The sequence below is a fragment of the Mixophyes fleayi genome, chromosome 1 (genome assembly GCF_038048845.1).
Source record: "Mixophyes fleayi isolate aMixFle1 chromosome 1, aMixFle1.hap1, whole genome shotgun sequence".
Taxonomy (NCBI): Eukaryota; Metazoa; Chordata; class Amphibia; order Anura; family Limnodynastidae; genus Mixophyes; species Mixophyes fleayi.
In genome coordinates, this window is record NC_134402.1 from 62,917,390 (window position 1) to 62,934,153 (window position 16,764).

Consider the following 16,764-nt stretch of genomic DNA (forward strand, 5'->3'; position numbering starts at 1 on the left):
GCTAAATTACACTAATGCTTTTTGTTAGTTATCCATCATGTATATATAGATACATGATGATAGAGAACTGTTCGTCCTCTATCATTACATAAAGAACTGCAATAAAGCCCTCTCACAATTCACTGTCAGCAGGCAAAGTCTTCAGTCTCAACCAGGTGTAGCTGCTCTGTCTCACTGCTTCCCCCACTTCTAAACCTGGTTGTCTTAGGTCAGTGTTTGATAACCTGTGACACTCCAGGTGTTGTGAAACTACAAGTCCCAGCACACCCTTCCAGCAATAAGCTGCTATATATTGGCAAAGCATGCTGGGACTTGTAGTTTCACAAACACCTGGAGTGTTACAGGTTAGCCAACACTGTCTAAGGTTGTATTTCATAGTGAATTCCATTCCAGTTTCCCTAGTCCTAGGAACTACTTATATATCTAGAATAGCCCATCACTTAATGTTTCCATATAAACACTAGGTGCAATGTAAATTCAATCCATACGTGGGTGTATATTATGTAGGAAAGACAGCTGTTACCAGGTGCTGAAAAGCTGCAAGATTTTTCAGTCCAAAAGAATTATATAAGTGTTAAAAGGTAGAGTACACCCATATTTACTAAACTGCGGGTTTGAAAAAGTGGAGATGTTGCCTATAGCAACCAATCAGATTCTAGCTGTCATTTTGTAGAATGCATTCAATTAATAACTAGAATCTGATTGGTTGCTATAGGCAACATATCCACTTTTTCAAACCCACAGTTTAGTAAATCTAGCCCATAGTCTCTGTGCATGACTCATCTTGCACACTAATGATAAACAATCCAGTATAGTATAGTCTACACTGCCTTACATCAACCCAACAAAATGGGCTGTTTTAAAGTAATACTAATTATTTGTCACTAAGATTCCAAAGTTTCTTTTCCCTACAATTATTTTATTGGAATGTGTGGGTGGACATCACCATCATCATTATTATTTGTAAATCTCCACATCGCCGGACAGGCAGAACAACAAATAACACACATAAGATAGTAGAAAAAGGTACAAGGCTGATGAAGATGTGAGAGAGCAGACAGGCCCCAGCTCATGACAGCTTTCAGTCTAGAATACATGGCTAAGGATTGTACTTGCCCACTGTCTTCCCCCCCCCCCCAGCATCTTATGTATCCTCTGTGTACCCAGCTGCCCTCATTGATTAGAACTGTTGCTGCGCTGTCTTTGCCACCCAGATTCAGCGAACACAGCGATGTTCCTTCTTGGGTCCAACACTGGGAAACGTCCTATGTAAAATAACCTGTGCAGCCCAACAGCTCTAACAAAGTGCAGCCAGGAACCAGGAATATTTAGGTTAAACCCTATAAGATGCCACTGCCCTGTGAGTTTCTCCTCTACCTGAGAGAGCTGTGGTCTCTTCCAGCTGACAGGGACAAGTGCGTTGGAGTTGGATCCAGAAGAAGTAGATGATGTGCTCCGAGTCACTGCTATAGCTTTTGGCTTCCCGTTTCTTCCAGCTGCGCTGTGCTGGTCCCCATACTTCTGTCCTATTATCGGTGTCTAGATTTAAACACAAGCCTGTATCAGTGTAACATAGCCCAGGCCAAAATAAAATACATGAAGAACTTCAAACATGGCACAGGAAGCACACTGTCAGATTATAACAAGGGTAAGACAGATACCATAAACATATGAGCTCACTAGTAGTGTACAATTAGACTTTCCCAGGTCAAGTGGAATCTTCTTCATTTTGCCAGATGAAGGAAGGTTTCCGAAACGCGTAGCAGAGAACGCCGGGGTTAACCCATTTATGCCTATATTTTACATGGATATTGTAAGTGTGATTCTTTTATTATAATAAAAAAAGTGTTATTGAATGCACTTGATCTATTAGAGTTCTATTATTTTCCTTTCTCCTTCTCTGTCTCTACCTACATTACTGCTTAAGACTACTGTGGCAGTGGAGGGATTGTTCCCAGTAGCAGCAGCAGGAACGGTTTATGTTGCATAAAACTAATGGAAGGCGCTTCCTTGCTGATCGCTTATTGGCTGCCTGTAAACATTCCTGGTCACTGACAATCTCTCAGTGACCTAACACACATGAAGAACAAGATTCTCTCACCTCTGATATGTCAAAATGAAAATCTAATGTTTTTCCAGGGAGCTCCTTTGAGGCGCAATTAAATATTTTTGTAAAAGGGATATCAGGAGAAGCTAGATCTCCATAGGACTTTGGAGCGTCATTCGGGACAACCAGGCTGGCAGAGCGAGATACCACAAGTTTAAGGATGTTCAGTGCTTCCTTCCAATACGCACTCTGTTAGGGCACATAGACATACCAAATTAACATAACAATACATTCTTATTGATAAAGTAATAAAAACATTAAAACAGCATTGTGAAACGTCAGATTTACTGTATGAAAAGTAATATTTATATTTAATAGTCATATAAAAGACATTATTTATTGTCTGTTATTTCCCTCTACACATACTAGATAACCATTATTGTGGCGCCTACATATGTAACAAGTACAATTAGTCTGAGAGACTGGAGAGATTTTAAACAGATTATCCTATATTTCTTATATGTATAGAAAAATAAAATGAAAATAATGATTCGTTTTTATATGTCCACAATTTAAAAGAATTTAATTCACATTATTAACGTTTTACAACAACCGGTAGCGGCGCCTTCCGCATGGCGAGGACAACTTAACGGCTGTGGATCATTTATAACTTTGGTTAAGCATTCTGTCCATTCACAGAGGAGAGATAGTACCAGCCCTCTTTACATTTTGTGGATTGTCCTGAGATCCATAAACAGCAGAGGACAAGCAGAGTGGTTACTTGCACACAACACAGCAGGTTACACTGTGTCAAAGATAAATGGCATTGCTGGAACTACTATGCTGACCTGGTTTTCATTTCATTGCTCCTAAATAAAGAGTCCCCACTCTGATAAATAAAGCGGTTTCTAGCAAGCTGACTCAGTGCTGGGGGGCATTCCCATACATTATAGAACGCTGCAGCACATGGAGAAATATTCTGCCCGAACAGAAGAATAAGTCATAAAACATCTGGTGTTTATGGATGAAGGAATTAAAGTAGTACATTAAGTAAATGACATCGAAAACTCAAACAAGCCAGCTCCTTGCTCAAGGGACATTTCCCCTTTAATAAAGAGAATAAAAAAATGAATGACTGTAAATAAGCGTCTAGCTTTGGTATAAAGTAATACTTGGCCGAATATATATCAGGTACTATGCCGAGGGTAAAATAACAGACTATATTGTGTAATACTGTATGTACCACACATACCATATATACACTCACTACTGCACACGTCAACTAGCTAAAGAAATAGTAGGTTCTATTTATCCAACAACCGTCACACAAATCCTCAACCATAAACATTTCATTGAAACTGCAGTATAGCGTATTGGAGTTACATACAAAACAAAAAAACCTATGAGCCTGTATTTGATAAAACAAAATAAAACAAAAACAAATAAAACAAAAACAAATAAAACCCACCTGCACATATTTTCCTATGATTTTTATGATTTCGAGATTAAACTGCTTGACGGGTGCAGTGGAGAGGTCAATGTGACTGAGCAGGCTGTAGATTATCTGCAGCAATGACTGCTGCATGCTGGTCAGGCCTTTCTCCAGGAGCTGGAACACACATACACCATTAACAATGTTACACAATAAGTTTATTTTAATAACCTAAGTTCCCTCATAAATAAGAGAAATTACAATTATAGCTATCCAATTATGTTAACCAGAAAATCAAAATTATATACATTAATATATTGTTTTAATTAACATCTCATGCTTTCTACTTATTTGTTCCCAGGCACTGGCTTTCCACCGATAGCATTCTAAGAGAAGTCCCTGTAGCCATATAAACACGTATAAGGGGGCCGTTTATAAGTTGGGCCTCTAGAAGAAGCTGCATCAGGCACAGGGGTGGTTGTGCGTTTTGACACACGCAGCACTGGGTCTTCTACAACGGGAGATGCGGCTCAAAGAAAATAAACTGGGTTTCATAACCTGGGAGCACACAGAACGTTCCTCAGAAAGCAAATCCTCAACCTTCAGTACTTCCCTAACCAGAGTCCACCAACTAGGAAGCCGGAAGATCATTGGCCACCCTCCAAAGCAATATGAAGATTTACACCATTATTCCCCCTCTAATACTTTTCTTTCTTCCTCATCAGCCATGGACTCCCATGTACTACCTAAGAGAACCCTGCTCGGTATGACTATAAACCTCACCTACACATATCAGAGATAGACTGTGTGAGGAACCTGGCCCAGGAGGCCTCAAACATCTATTACTGGGGTACTAGGTGCCAACCCCATGTCTTCGGACACATAAGGCAGATATAACATGAACACAATGTGTCCCTGCTACTACATGGCCGATCAAAGTTTACAAAATGCGCCTGATGGACCTTAAGGTAGTTTATTCTGGCATTTGGCACAAACATAGAAAGGTCATTACTAACACAAAGGGTTTTTAGTACTTTTTGTTCCTGCTCCCAAAATGTCAGAAACCCTCAGCAATAACATGAATAGTCCCCAAACTCTGAGGTTTGGCAACCAGCAGAAACAAACAGCTATCCTATAGTTAGAAATCACCTGTTTGTACCACAGTACTCTGCAGAAATAAATGTAGCAGTTCCCTAACCTACATGTTTAGTAACCTTGAAGGATGACTGGCAACCTTGAGAACTGTAAGAGGCTGCCAACACTTAGGGAGACTGGAGACACTGCTGAAATATACTACTGTATATTGCTTAATACCACCCTAGCAACTAGTGCTTTACTATTCCCTTCAACCCCTCCATCATCACTAAGATAGGAGTACTGCTATCTTAAGGCATGGAGCGAGCCATCCCAGATACCCAGGTGTTCCAGGCTGATGGGACGAGAGAAGTCTGGCAGCCTAGAAGCACTCCTCAACCTGGTGCTAAAGCGACGGAGAGAATCACAGTGCTGCAGGGACTCCCAGCATACAAAACCTCCCCTCCTCACCCTTGGTGTTGACTACCCACATGTTCCAGGCGGTGGCCCAGGACAGAGATGGAAGTAAGAGCGCCCCACGGTGGAAGGAGAAGGGTGAAAAGGACCGGAGATCTTCCTTCTGTCATGCTGAAGGTGTATGCAGAAGCTTATTGAAGACTTCATCATATTCTTTATTCATTTAGGAGTCGTTTCTTACCATTATGCTCTATATTTCTTTTAACATTTCATTAAAGGGGCATAAAGCTCCACCTCCTATGAAAGATATTAGAAGAACTGGGAAGGTTAAGGCTAAGGAGCATTATGTGGAAAGGAGTTTCCTATTATGTGTCTGCCTCCTAGAGGTTGGAGCTAGACCCATGGTCTGTGTCCCCCTACTGCTAATGGGGAAGTTATCTTTGTAACTTAATAATTATTGCATAATATGGCTCGTTTGTGTTTTAAATATGATAAGTGATGTTTTAATGTCATCTAAACTTCATCTTCCATGCCAAGAAGAGTGACTAAATATTGTTCTAAAATCTGTTTGTATTGTGAATATTGCAATATAACTACTGTCCGTCTTCCCTACTATGAATCTAGTACAGGGTTATTACTAAAATGTTTTTGGACAATTACAGAATTAGAGAGACGTTATACTTCATAGCACCTACTAGGTATTTTATACTTCTATTAAACAGGAGCCGTCACCTATGCACTGTGGAGGAAGCTATCTTTTGGGCCAAGCCTAATCATCAGACTGTAGGCCAACAATTCACTAGGAACTAGTCATGAACTGGAAAATGAAGCACAAATGTCTCAGCAATGCTACTGGTTCCTAAAATGTGCTTGCTCTACCCACAAAAAATGGCTTGCTGTATGTAGGTGACCGATCCTCTCTTTATGATGTAGTGACACACTGGCCCTACATTAACCTACATAAAATGAAACTTACAATTTTTAATTTCAAATAATTAGAAATCATTAGGCATCGGAGCCACGCAGTAATGGCTGTAATTCCAGTCTACTGGAGGCCAACCATTCACCCGAGGTGTTGTAGAATAGTTTAGACAACTTGACCTTTACATGGCTATAGATGACCTCTCAATTTCAAGCCCAAAGCGATTTACTGAGTTCACGGTCATGTGGCTCAACTGGCTGGAATTTAAGGAGAAACCTTCCTACAGGTCAGTCATGACACGTACTTAATTAAGGTCCATCTCCCAAGTCCATTCTGAAGCCTCAGTGACCCCCATGTCCACTCCCTTCCCTTCTCTCTTCCTTCTTGGTCTCCCCACTTTCTCTCGGACTTCTTTATTCTTAATTTTTCATTTATATAGGATAAAACATTTTAAGGTTGATTCCTAAATTTGTTGCACCTAAATGTTTTGATGTACTGGTTACATTTGCTTGTTATCACCTCAATAAAGATAGATTACACACACCAAAAAATATTTATTTCCTTTAACTATAAATTAATTGATCCACATCACAACTCCATTCATCCACCTGGACTGGAACATGGAAGCTGAAATGACCAGACATATTTGGAGTTGTGCTGACATGATATATTGAGACAAGCAGCATAATGGTGAGCAGATACAGGGAAAGAGACTAATAGTGCACTCACATTTGTATTTGATATAAATGGATCATATAACATGATGCAGCAAAACACTAACAAGAAGAATACTACAATTCTTTCTTTGTATACAGACTGTTCTCTTCTAGCAAAATGACACAACTGAAACAACAGACTGCAATTTTAGTTTTCGGACATTGTAACTGCCTGCACTTTGCGGGGGTAGATTAGAAATGGCCAAAGAAGACAGTATGTTACAGTCACACTGGTTCTCAGACAGACAGAACACAAGCTCTTACCTCAGCAAGATAGGTGACCAGACTGAATGTGATGTCTGAAAAGGAGTCATGTAGATAACGACACACAACATTGATCCAATTAGAGCAGTCTCTGGAGTAACTGTGTGTACTGTACAGACTCATCATATGGGCCAGGTTTGTTAATGTGGCGGTCTTCTCCTCTGCACAAATCTAACAAAGACAAAACCATAACATCAATAGCCATGTATCAGTCTGTAAGGCGACTAAAACTGCACTCTCAACCTCTATATCGATTCAGTGATCTTGCTTCACAATTTTAAACTTCATTTTTATACTGTAGGTGCACCTACTATGCACTTAGCAAGGATCATCCTCCCTCCACCCAACCACTCCACTCGGCTTGTGAAAACTTCTGTTCTTCTACTAATGCTGCCGTCTTGCTTAGTAACCCAATGCACTTTGGTGCCATCTCTTGCTTTATAAATGACATCTCTGCAGTTTTAGAGGTGTGATCAGAACTTTGTATAGGTACAGATTTAGAGATTGGGTCAGAACTTTGGCTACTGTGAGATATGTTAAAATTTCAGTAGGGTTACTGCCATAGACTCAGAATAAAAGATTGATATTAGCATTTTATTTTTACTTTAAATGACAAGACCTTAACTCAAGTAGTTGTCTTTTTGAAAGAGAAGACCCTGCCAGGATACTAGGCTGAGTGTAACTCCCTTCGTGTTTTCTACAGTAAAATTACTTGGAACCACAATTAAGGACATAATGACCCGTCAGACCCGGGGTGATGCAATGCCCATAAGATGCCATTCTGCTGGATCTCTGATTTGCTTCCCAAGAAACGTGACATGCCTATGGGCATGTGGCCATACAATAAAATGGTATTTATTAAAAAGTGCTCCCCGATTTCCTACCCTGTAGAGTGAAGACATTAACCCTTACATTACTAGTCTGTGCACTGCCCATTAAAGTTACCTCAATGTCGGGAAAGAATGACTGCAGAAGGAATTCAGCCTAGATAATTTCCTTGCATACAGTCATTCAGACAGGAAGAGACGTGTAAAATGTTTGAGAGTTCGGCCCAATGCCTTTTCTCTATGTGTTGTCAGAGTCACTTTTATAGGAACTGCCCTCATTTACAATTTACAAAGCATGTACCTACCTTTGCTATCCTGTCAGCGGTTTCTTTACAGAATGGTGTTGGGTTGTCAAAATGCTGAATCAGATGAGGCAACAAGCACAAAATGTTGAGAGGAAATCCTGCAAGTAAAATCATATGTTGCTGAAGGCTCCTTGAAACTGTCATAGCTGTATCAAAGGAGTCTGAATATATGATAATAAAATAGTGACATTTATTAACTGGTGCGTACACGAACCATCTGATTTAAGACAGCTCAGAAGGTAACAATAATACATTTGCACATATGTTTCATAAGCAATAATCTTAGCACCCTTACGTAGAAGGGAGTTTAGCTTGGCATTTACAACGATTGAATTATTACACTATTAATTACATGCACCTCTACTCAAAGAATGTGCCTCCTTGACCACAACATGTTAAAATGAGGTCCTATCTCTCAGGGGCGGACCTAGACGTAATTTTTAGGGGGTCGAATTTGCATAACCATGCCCTCCTTCATTCTGATTGTCTGGCCCAGAAAACCCGCCCACCACCCGCGATTGGCCCCACCCCCTTCACACGTTTTGATCGGCGGAAAATTTAAGAGACTTGTGTTGCTGGGGGGTGGGGGTTGCCTCGTTCGCCCCCCACCTGGATCCACCACCGCTATCTCTGAGGTTTGGAGACACTAATTCTCTTATCAATTTCTAAACAATCATAGTACAAGTACTAAGCACATTCCAAGAAGCATGAAAACAAACGTATTCATGTCCTGCAAAACCTACTTCATAAAAAAAGGAATCATTTAAGTACATTAATGGCTACTGGACTCCATTTTGTAATCCAGACTGAATATTCAAACAATTCTATATAAAAAATAGAACTAAACTATAATACTGTCACTAGTTTATACTTTTTGGTTTAAATATGATTCAAAATGTGTAAAGTTTGAGAGAGCCTGTATATGTGGTTATTGTATTTTGGGTGTCCCCTTTCAAGTGGTGTTACCAACATGTTTATTTTCCTTCAAATCACCAGATCTATTTCAATATTTGTTTTCCCATTTCAAATAATTATGCCTGGTAAAGTATAAAAAAATTTTTTTATTAAAATAAATATGTAAATACTCAAACATCCCAATAATAAGGATCATACCAAGTGCAGTATGATGCAAAACATATCTTGTGGCGTATAACAGCAAACCACCCAACTGTCCCAAAATCAGTGGGACAGTCACAATTGTAGCGCCCTGTGCTGCCTGGGGACATGTTTGTTCCATGGGTGTGAACGTTGGAGGAAGGGGCGATTTCTAATGGGCAACCTAATGCATTACAGCACTAGACAGCCCTCTGGGGGCGTGATCACGCATCCATCGTAATGTGGCCACATCACCTCTCCCGCTACTCCGGTTTCCTCCCACACTCCAAAAACATACTAGTAGGCTAATTGTCCGCTATTAAACTGACCGTAATTCCTCTTGATCTGTGTGTTTGTATGTTCGGGAATTTAGACTGTAAGCTTCAATGGGGAAGGGACTGATATGAGCGAGTTCTCTGTACAGTGCAGGGGAATTAGTGGTGCTATATAAATAGCTGATGATGATGTCTCCCATGTTCTTTGCACAAGAAAAGGTAGACATGTTTTTCAGTACATCAGTGTCCTAGCGCCAGTGCGGCCTCTACACGCCGAAGCGACATACCTGAATTACAGTTCTTAAAGACAGAGACCATGTGTTTTAAAATTGCTGTAATTTGCTCATGTATGAAAGAGAAAAAAAGAAAATAGTAAACCTCAATTCATACAGTAATATAAAAATGCTCCTCTTAAAGCGATTTAAAAAATAAATGATAAATAATTCTAATATTTTACATTATCCGGAATGTACTGCATTCAGGAAATTTGTCTACCGCTCCCCCCAGAGGGCAGGGCATCTGTCTACCACTCCCCCCCCCCCCCCCCCGAGGGCACGGCATCTGTCTACCGCTCCCCCCCCCCGCCCCCCGAGGGCACGGCATTTGTCTACCGCTCCACCCCGAGGGCACAGCATTTATCTACCGCTCCACCCCAGGGGCACGGCATTTGTCTACCGCTCCACCCCGAGGGCACGGCATCTGTCTACCGCTCCCCGAGGGCACGGCATCTGTCTACCGCTCCCGGAGGGCACGGCATCTGTCTACCGCTCCCTGAAGGCACGGCATCTGTCTACCGCTCCCTGAAGGCACGGCATTTGGCTACCACTCCCTGAAGGCACAGCATTTGGCTACTGCTCCCTGAAGGCACGGGATTTGGCTACCGCTCCCTGAAGGCACGGCATTTGTCTACCGCTCCCTGAAGGCACGGCATTTGTCTACCGCTCCCTGAAGGTACAGTATCCACTTATATTTCCCTGAAGATACAACATTTCTTTACTATTCCCTAAGGTAAAGCATTCATTTACCTTTCCCTTAAGGTGAGGCGTTCATTTATCATTCCCTAAATGTGGGGCACTCTTAAGTGTCAGCTCTGTTTATTCAACAAATTATTAGTCACCCAATGTATGCGATCATGTTTTAAACATTTGCCATTTCCAGTCACTCTATGAAGTGGTGCATAAATAAATTATGACATTAACCCTTACCAGCTAGCAGTGGAGGATCCACCAACGTATGTTTGGAGACAGCAATGAGTTTGCTGAGCAGATGAACAGTCATTTCCTGTGTGGACACTGAGGTAAATCCCTTCAGGAAGAGCTGTTGAAGACCAGGAAAGTTATTCCACTTCAGTTTGCTCTGCACCTTCTCAATCTTCTCTCGACTTTCCGATTTATCGAGAGGCAAGTGAGTGAGCAGCTTGTTGAGTAACTTCAACGCAAGCAGGTACTCATATTCATAATCTGATTCCAGCAAGGATGCGGCTATCCAGAAGATGGTGGCCATGAGATTGGTTGGATCAGTAGTTGGCTGCAGATCATGCATTCCTCCCTCTCTAAGAGAGGAAAGGCTTCTAGTCCTTGCTATGCTGCCCCCATGGTTTATCCTGCCATCCAATATATCCAGTGTGTTACTTCTTCGCCTGTCCCCTCTACGGTCCACCATTAAGCTTAGCCGCAAAGAGTTGCTTCTTGCGTTGTTACAATACCCCATAAAGGTCCCGCTACTCAAAGGACTTGTGCTTAGATTTAGCTGTCCGGTGCTCTTCCTGTTCATTGCATTCTTATTCCCCATCATCGGCTCGTGGTACGATGTTCTACAGCACAATGTAAGGAGGGGATATGAATTAATCACAATGGTAATTTGTATTTAACATACAATAAACTTAATACAATTGACTTTACAGAATGTAATATAAAATAAATGGAGAACGTTAACAAAGAATACTATAAATAAATTCACCATCTCCAGTAAACTAGACAGAGGCCACTTACTGAGCAAGTGCAGACAGGAGGTCATAATGCTTCATGGTTTCTGACAGTGTGTCTATGGCTGACTCCAGTGTTAGAAGAAGCTCGATGACAAAACCCTGGAAAAGAAATAAAATGGAAATAAAACAAACCAACAATTTTGCAATATGAAGAGTTTTTTTTGTTATTTGTTTATAATTTTCTTTCTGTTAAATATATTCAATAAATAAAAAAATATAAAATATAATAAGACACAATGTGAAAGCAAACTGAACTGTTAGAATATAGGAAATTTCAGTTTAAATGTACTGACTATGACCACAGGACAACTATAAGTCCTGTATATAACTATACTAGATCAGTAAGTGTCTTATAGATACAGTTATACGTCTCTGTTATATGTACATTCTCTGTGATACAAATATATAAATATTAGATTGGTTACAGTATATTTGCTGGTAACAGGTTACCGGCCCACCTATGTGTGTTACTGCAACAAACCCTCTGTCTTCATAAGCTCCCCCTCTGGGAGATCCCATGAAGGGGGTCAGATGGGAAGCACAGCAGGGGGTGCCCCTTGCTACGTAATGGCGAGATTCACAGCATCTCATAGCTGGGGACGGAGCCTGGTGATGTGAATATCGTCTTTAAGACCCGCCACTGCCACTCCTTATGGGAGAGTAGATAAGAATGAATACTGAAGATTTGTCATTGAGTTTTGCATGAAAAAATTTCATAAACCAACTCATCTGCTAATTTAACCAGTATCTCCATAATAGGAGACATACACCCTCCTGATCACCTGTTAGTACCACCATGTCTGGCATACTTTGCATTCGCATCTTTGAACCAAGCGTCATGATATGTACTATCTGGGAAATTTGATAGTTTGAAGGAAACGATGGAATTTTCTGATAACGAGATATAATATTCCTCAGAAGCTACGTGACTATCCTAATAAGTCTGAAAACAATTCTGACACACGCGCTATATGACAATCAGGCAGTCTGATATCGCAGCCATGTTTGCTCGATAACAACTATGAAAGAAGATAATAATTCAATCACAGTGGATAACTTTTATAGGGAAGTTATCAATGCAACATGTGGCTAAAGGAGACACTTGTTTGATGAATTGTGTTCATCACAGCGCAGCAGATTAGACCCCCTGTATAGCCTTCTGAAGAACAGCTGGAGAGACAAGTCTGTTGGCAGGATAACGAGTATTACATGGCAGTGTTACCTGAGCTTCTTCTCCTGCATCTCCCACTGTCTCTACTAGTCTGGAGAGAACATCTGAAAGTGTTTGTGCAGAGAGCGGCTGCTTGAGGGCTCGGAAAATCTGAAACGACCTCCCAGCATAATGGCGCGATGAGCAGGAGAGTGCTGTTTGCAGCGCTACCTCACTCAGATTTTGCTCCAGCTGGAACCCTAGAAGAGAACAGGAAATTAATTACACCAGGTGAACAGTCAGTTACTGCAGATATATGTTATCAACAAGTCTATAAAGAACGATGGGGATTTCTATATTTCCAAGTATGTCTATAAGTACTGTCAAAGTAGCTAAGGCCATCCATACTACACCCCTTTAGCAATACATTATGAAGCAAAAAGGACACTGCCACAGAATACAAGTTGGATGCATATACTTTATTTCATATAGAGATGACTACAGTCTTCCCATCACAAGTACTTTGAGTTATTGGGGACCTTGCTCCGACTAGTGGCCAGGTCCCTGCTCACAACATAATTTAAATGTCTTGATCAGCAGAGGTAAATTGTATGTGCAGTTATACTTGGAACGAGAGTCATTATTACATTTGATATGGTTAAGTGATTTATATTGTCTTCAGAATCAGAATCTCTCATCTTAATATTATGTTTACCATTTCTGCATTTTGGTCCGAGGACTATTTACTGGTCATTAGGCTAAACAATTGGGAGAACAACAGCATTTATACAATATTTTGCCATTACAAATTAATGTACACACTTGACAAAGTAAACGTCAGCATTCTAATTCTAAATAGCAGCAACACAATTCATTCTAAAATGATTAATGGCTGCTAAAAGCTGCCACCTACAGGTTTTACTGTGCAATCACAGGTCTAGCATGAAATTACAGTTTACAGCAATTGTGGAATCACCCAGAAAAGGTTGCTTAAAAGGAATATAGGGTGTGTAAGAAACCCCAATTTGTTTAAATGATGGAAATCACTCAATTCCAGCTGTCAATAAAATCAGTTTGTAGCAATAATTGGACAGCAGAGATCCTGTGTGACAGGAGCACCAGAAAACATAAAAGTGCAGTAATAAGAGTAACCCCCACTTATATAAACATACCTGATCTACAGTTCTTAAAGACAGAGACCACATGTTTTAAAAATGCTGTTAGCTGCTCAGCACTTTTAATACTTGGATTTTTCGCTGAAACATCTTCATGATTCCAAAGTGGCCCTCTTTTTCTATAAAACAAACACAAAATTGGGTCACCTTTTAGAACATATAAACATATATACATACATACATACACACACACACACACACACAACAATGTAATAGTAGACCTGTACTGGCATTGTACTCCTCTCCCTCTAGAATGTAAGCTCTTGTGGGCAGGGTCCTCTCTCCCTATTGTCTCATGTCTGTCTAGTGTTCCTTGCCATTTCTTTTGTATTGTGTAATTGTTTTCATGTATTTGATCTTGCGCGCTGTATAAGTTCTGTCTTATCTATATTTGGACGATTGTCCGGCGTTACGCAATCTGTGGTGGCCTATCAATAAATAAAGAAGGAAGGAACCCCACCTTTCTCCCTCTGAAAAAGGATGTTTAACTAAAACAAGACCACACAAGTACAGAAAATAGCGCAGCAATAAGATTCACTGTGACGTGCCAGCCATGCTGTTATATACGTGGATGTAACAGCAAGAACATTCTGTCAACATGTGTGTCCTGTAAGCCACGTATTTCACTGGGGTCCATGTGGATAATATAGGCAGGACAACATCCAGAGCAATTTGTGTCTTCACCGCAGCATTTTCCTTTGCAGTTGTTGAGCCCTTTAAAGGGAAATGCCACTTTATTTAAAAATGTTACAAAATCTACTCCCTTTCCAAAAAACAGTACCTTGGTGGGGGTCATTACCTTGGTAGCCCCACTGATTGCTCAATTTAGCAGAGTCTTGGCACTTGCATAGAGCCAGGACCTTTTCCATTCAACTTTGGCACTGCCTGGTTTTCTCAAGTGAAGGCTTTCAGTTAAGAGCCCAATGGTTTTGGGTATATGTGCGGGCCAGGGCCCTACTATAGTGAATAGTGGGAGTACAACCTGCAGTGAAGGTGATCGGCAGAGGATTTGGCTATATGTGCGGGCCAGGACCCTACTATACAGAGTGAATAGTGGGAACCCAACCTGCAGTGAAGGTGATCGGCAGAGGATTTGGCTATATGTGCGGGCCAGGACCCTACTATACAGAGTGAATAGTGGGAGCCCAACCTGCATTGAAGGTGATCGGCAGAGGATTTGGCTATATGTGCGGGCCAGGACCCTACTATACAGAGTGAATAGTGGGAGTACAACCTGCAGTGAAGGTGATCGGCAGAGGATTTGGCTATATGTGCGGGCCAGGACCCTACTATACAGAGTGAATAGTGGGAGTACAACCTGCAGTGAAGGTGATCGGCAGAGGATTTGGCTATATGTGCGGGCCAGGACCCTACTATACAGAGTGAATAGTGAGAGTACAACCTGCAGTGACGGTGATCGGCAGAGGATTTGGCTATATGTGCGGGCCAGGACCCTACTATACAGAGTGAATAGTGAGAGTACAACCTGCAGTGAAGGTGATCGGCAGAGGATTTGGCTATATGTGCGGGCCAGGACCCTACTATACAGAGTGAATAGTGGGAACCCAACCTGCAGTGAAGGTGATCGGCAGAGGATTTGGCTATATGTGCGGGCCAGGACCCTACTATACAGAGTGAATAGTGGGAGTACAACCTGCAGTGAAGGTGATCGGCAGAGGATTTGGCTATATGTGCGGGCCAGGACCCTACTATACAGAGTGAATAGTGGGAGTACAACCTGCAGTGAAGGTGATCGGCAGAGGATTTGGCTATATGTGCGGGCCAGGACCCTACTATACAGAGTGAATAGTGAGAGTACAACCTGCAGTGAAGGTGATCGGCAGAGGATTTGGCTATATGTGCGGGCCAGGACCCTACTATACAGAGTGAATAGTGGGAACCCAACCTGCAGTGAAGGTGATCGGCAGAGGATTTGGCTATATGTGCGGGCCAGGACCCTACTATACAGAGTGAATAGTGGGAGCCCAACCTGCATTGAAGGTGATCGGCAGAGGATTTGGCTATATGTGCGGGCCAGGACCCTACTATACAGAGTGAATAGTGGGAGTACAACCTGCAGTGAAGGTGATCGGCAGAGGATTTGGCTATATGTGCGGGCCAGGACCCTACTATACAGAGTGAATAGTGGGAGTACAACCTGCAGTGAAGGTGATCGGCAGAGGATTTGGCTATATGTGCGGGCCAGGACCCTACTATACAGAGTGAATAGTGAGAGTACAACCTGCAGTGACGGTGATCGGCAGAGGATTTGGCTATATGTGCGGGCCAGGACCCTACTATACAGAGTGAATAGTGAGAGTACAACCTGCAGTGAAGGTGATCGGCAGAGGATTTGGCTATATGTGCGGGCCAGGACCCTACTATACAGAGTGAATAGTGGGAACCCAACCTGCAGTGAAGGTGATCGGCAGAGGATTTGGCTATATGTGCGGGCCAGGACCCTACTATACAGAGTGAATAGTGGGAGTACAACCTGCAGTGAAGGTGATCGGCAGAGGATTTGGCTATATGTGCGGGCCAGGACCCTACTATACAGAGTGAATAGTGGGAGTACAACCTGCAGTGAAGGTGATCGGCAGAGGATTTGGCTATATGTGCGGGCCAGGACCCTACTATACAGAGTGAATAGTGAGAGTACAACCTGCAGTGAAGGTGATCGGCAGAGGATTTGGCTATATGTGCGGGCCAGGACCCTACTATACAGAGTGAATAGTGAGAGTACAACCTGCAGTGAAGGTGATCGGCAGAGGATTTGGCTATATGTGCGGGCCAGGACCCTACTATACAGAGTGAATAGTGGGAACCCAACCTGCAGTGAAGGTGATCGGCAGAGGATTTGGCTATATGTGCGGGCCAGGACCCTACTTTACAGAGTGAATAGTGGGAGTACAACCTGCAGTGAAGGTGATCGGCAGAGGATTTGGCTATATGTGCGGGCCAGGACCCTACTATACAGAGTGAATAGTGGGAACCCAACCTGCAGTGAAGGTGATCGGCAGAGGATTTGGCTATATGTGCGGGCCAGGACCCTACTTTACAGAGTGAATAGTGGGAGTA

The 16,764-nt window shown here is 42.0% G+C and overlaps 1 protein-coding gene across 10 annotated transcripts in view; it reads right to left on the minus strand.

Moving 5' to 3' along the window:
* FRYL (FRY like transcription coactivator) overlaps positions 1–16,764 on the minus strand; it is a 221,377-nt gene that overhangs the window by 19,639 nt on the left and 184,974 nt on the right. For all 10 annotated transcript variants that reach the window (XM_075195462.1, XM_075195469.1, XM_075195453.1 and 7 more), the window contains 9 exons: positions 13,684–13,805; positions 12,584–12,771; positions 11,366–11,460; positions 10,580–11,187; positions 8,005–8,102; positions 6,873–7,043; positions 3,516–3,656; positions 2,102–2,296; positions 1,378–1,539 (listed from right to left, as the gene is read on the minus strand). In XM_075195462.1, the coding sequence (XP_075051563.1) occupies positions 1,378–1,539; positions 2,102–2,296; positions 3,516–3,656; positions 6,873–7,043; positions 8,005–8,102; positions 10,580–11,187; positions 11,366–11,460; positions 12,584–12,771; positions 13,684–13,805 (1,780 nt within the window). The remainder of the gene's footprint in view (positions 1–1,377; positions 1,540–2,101; positions 2,297–3,515; positions 3,657–6,872; positions 7,044–8,004; positions 8,103–10,579; positions 11,188–11,365; positions 11,461–12,583; positions 12,772–13,683; positions 13,806–16,764) is intronic.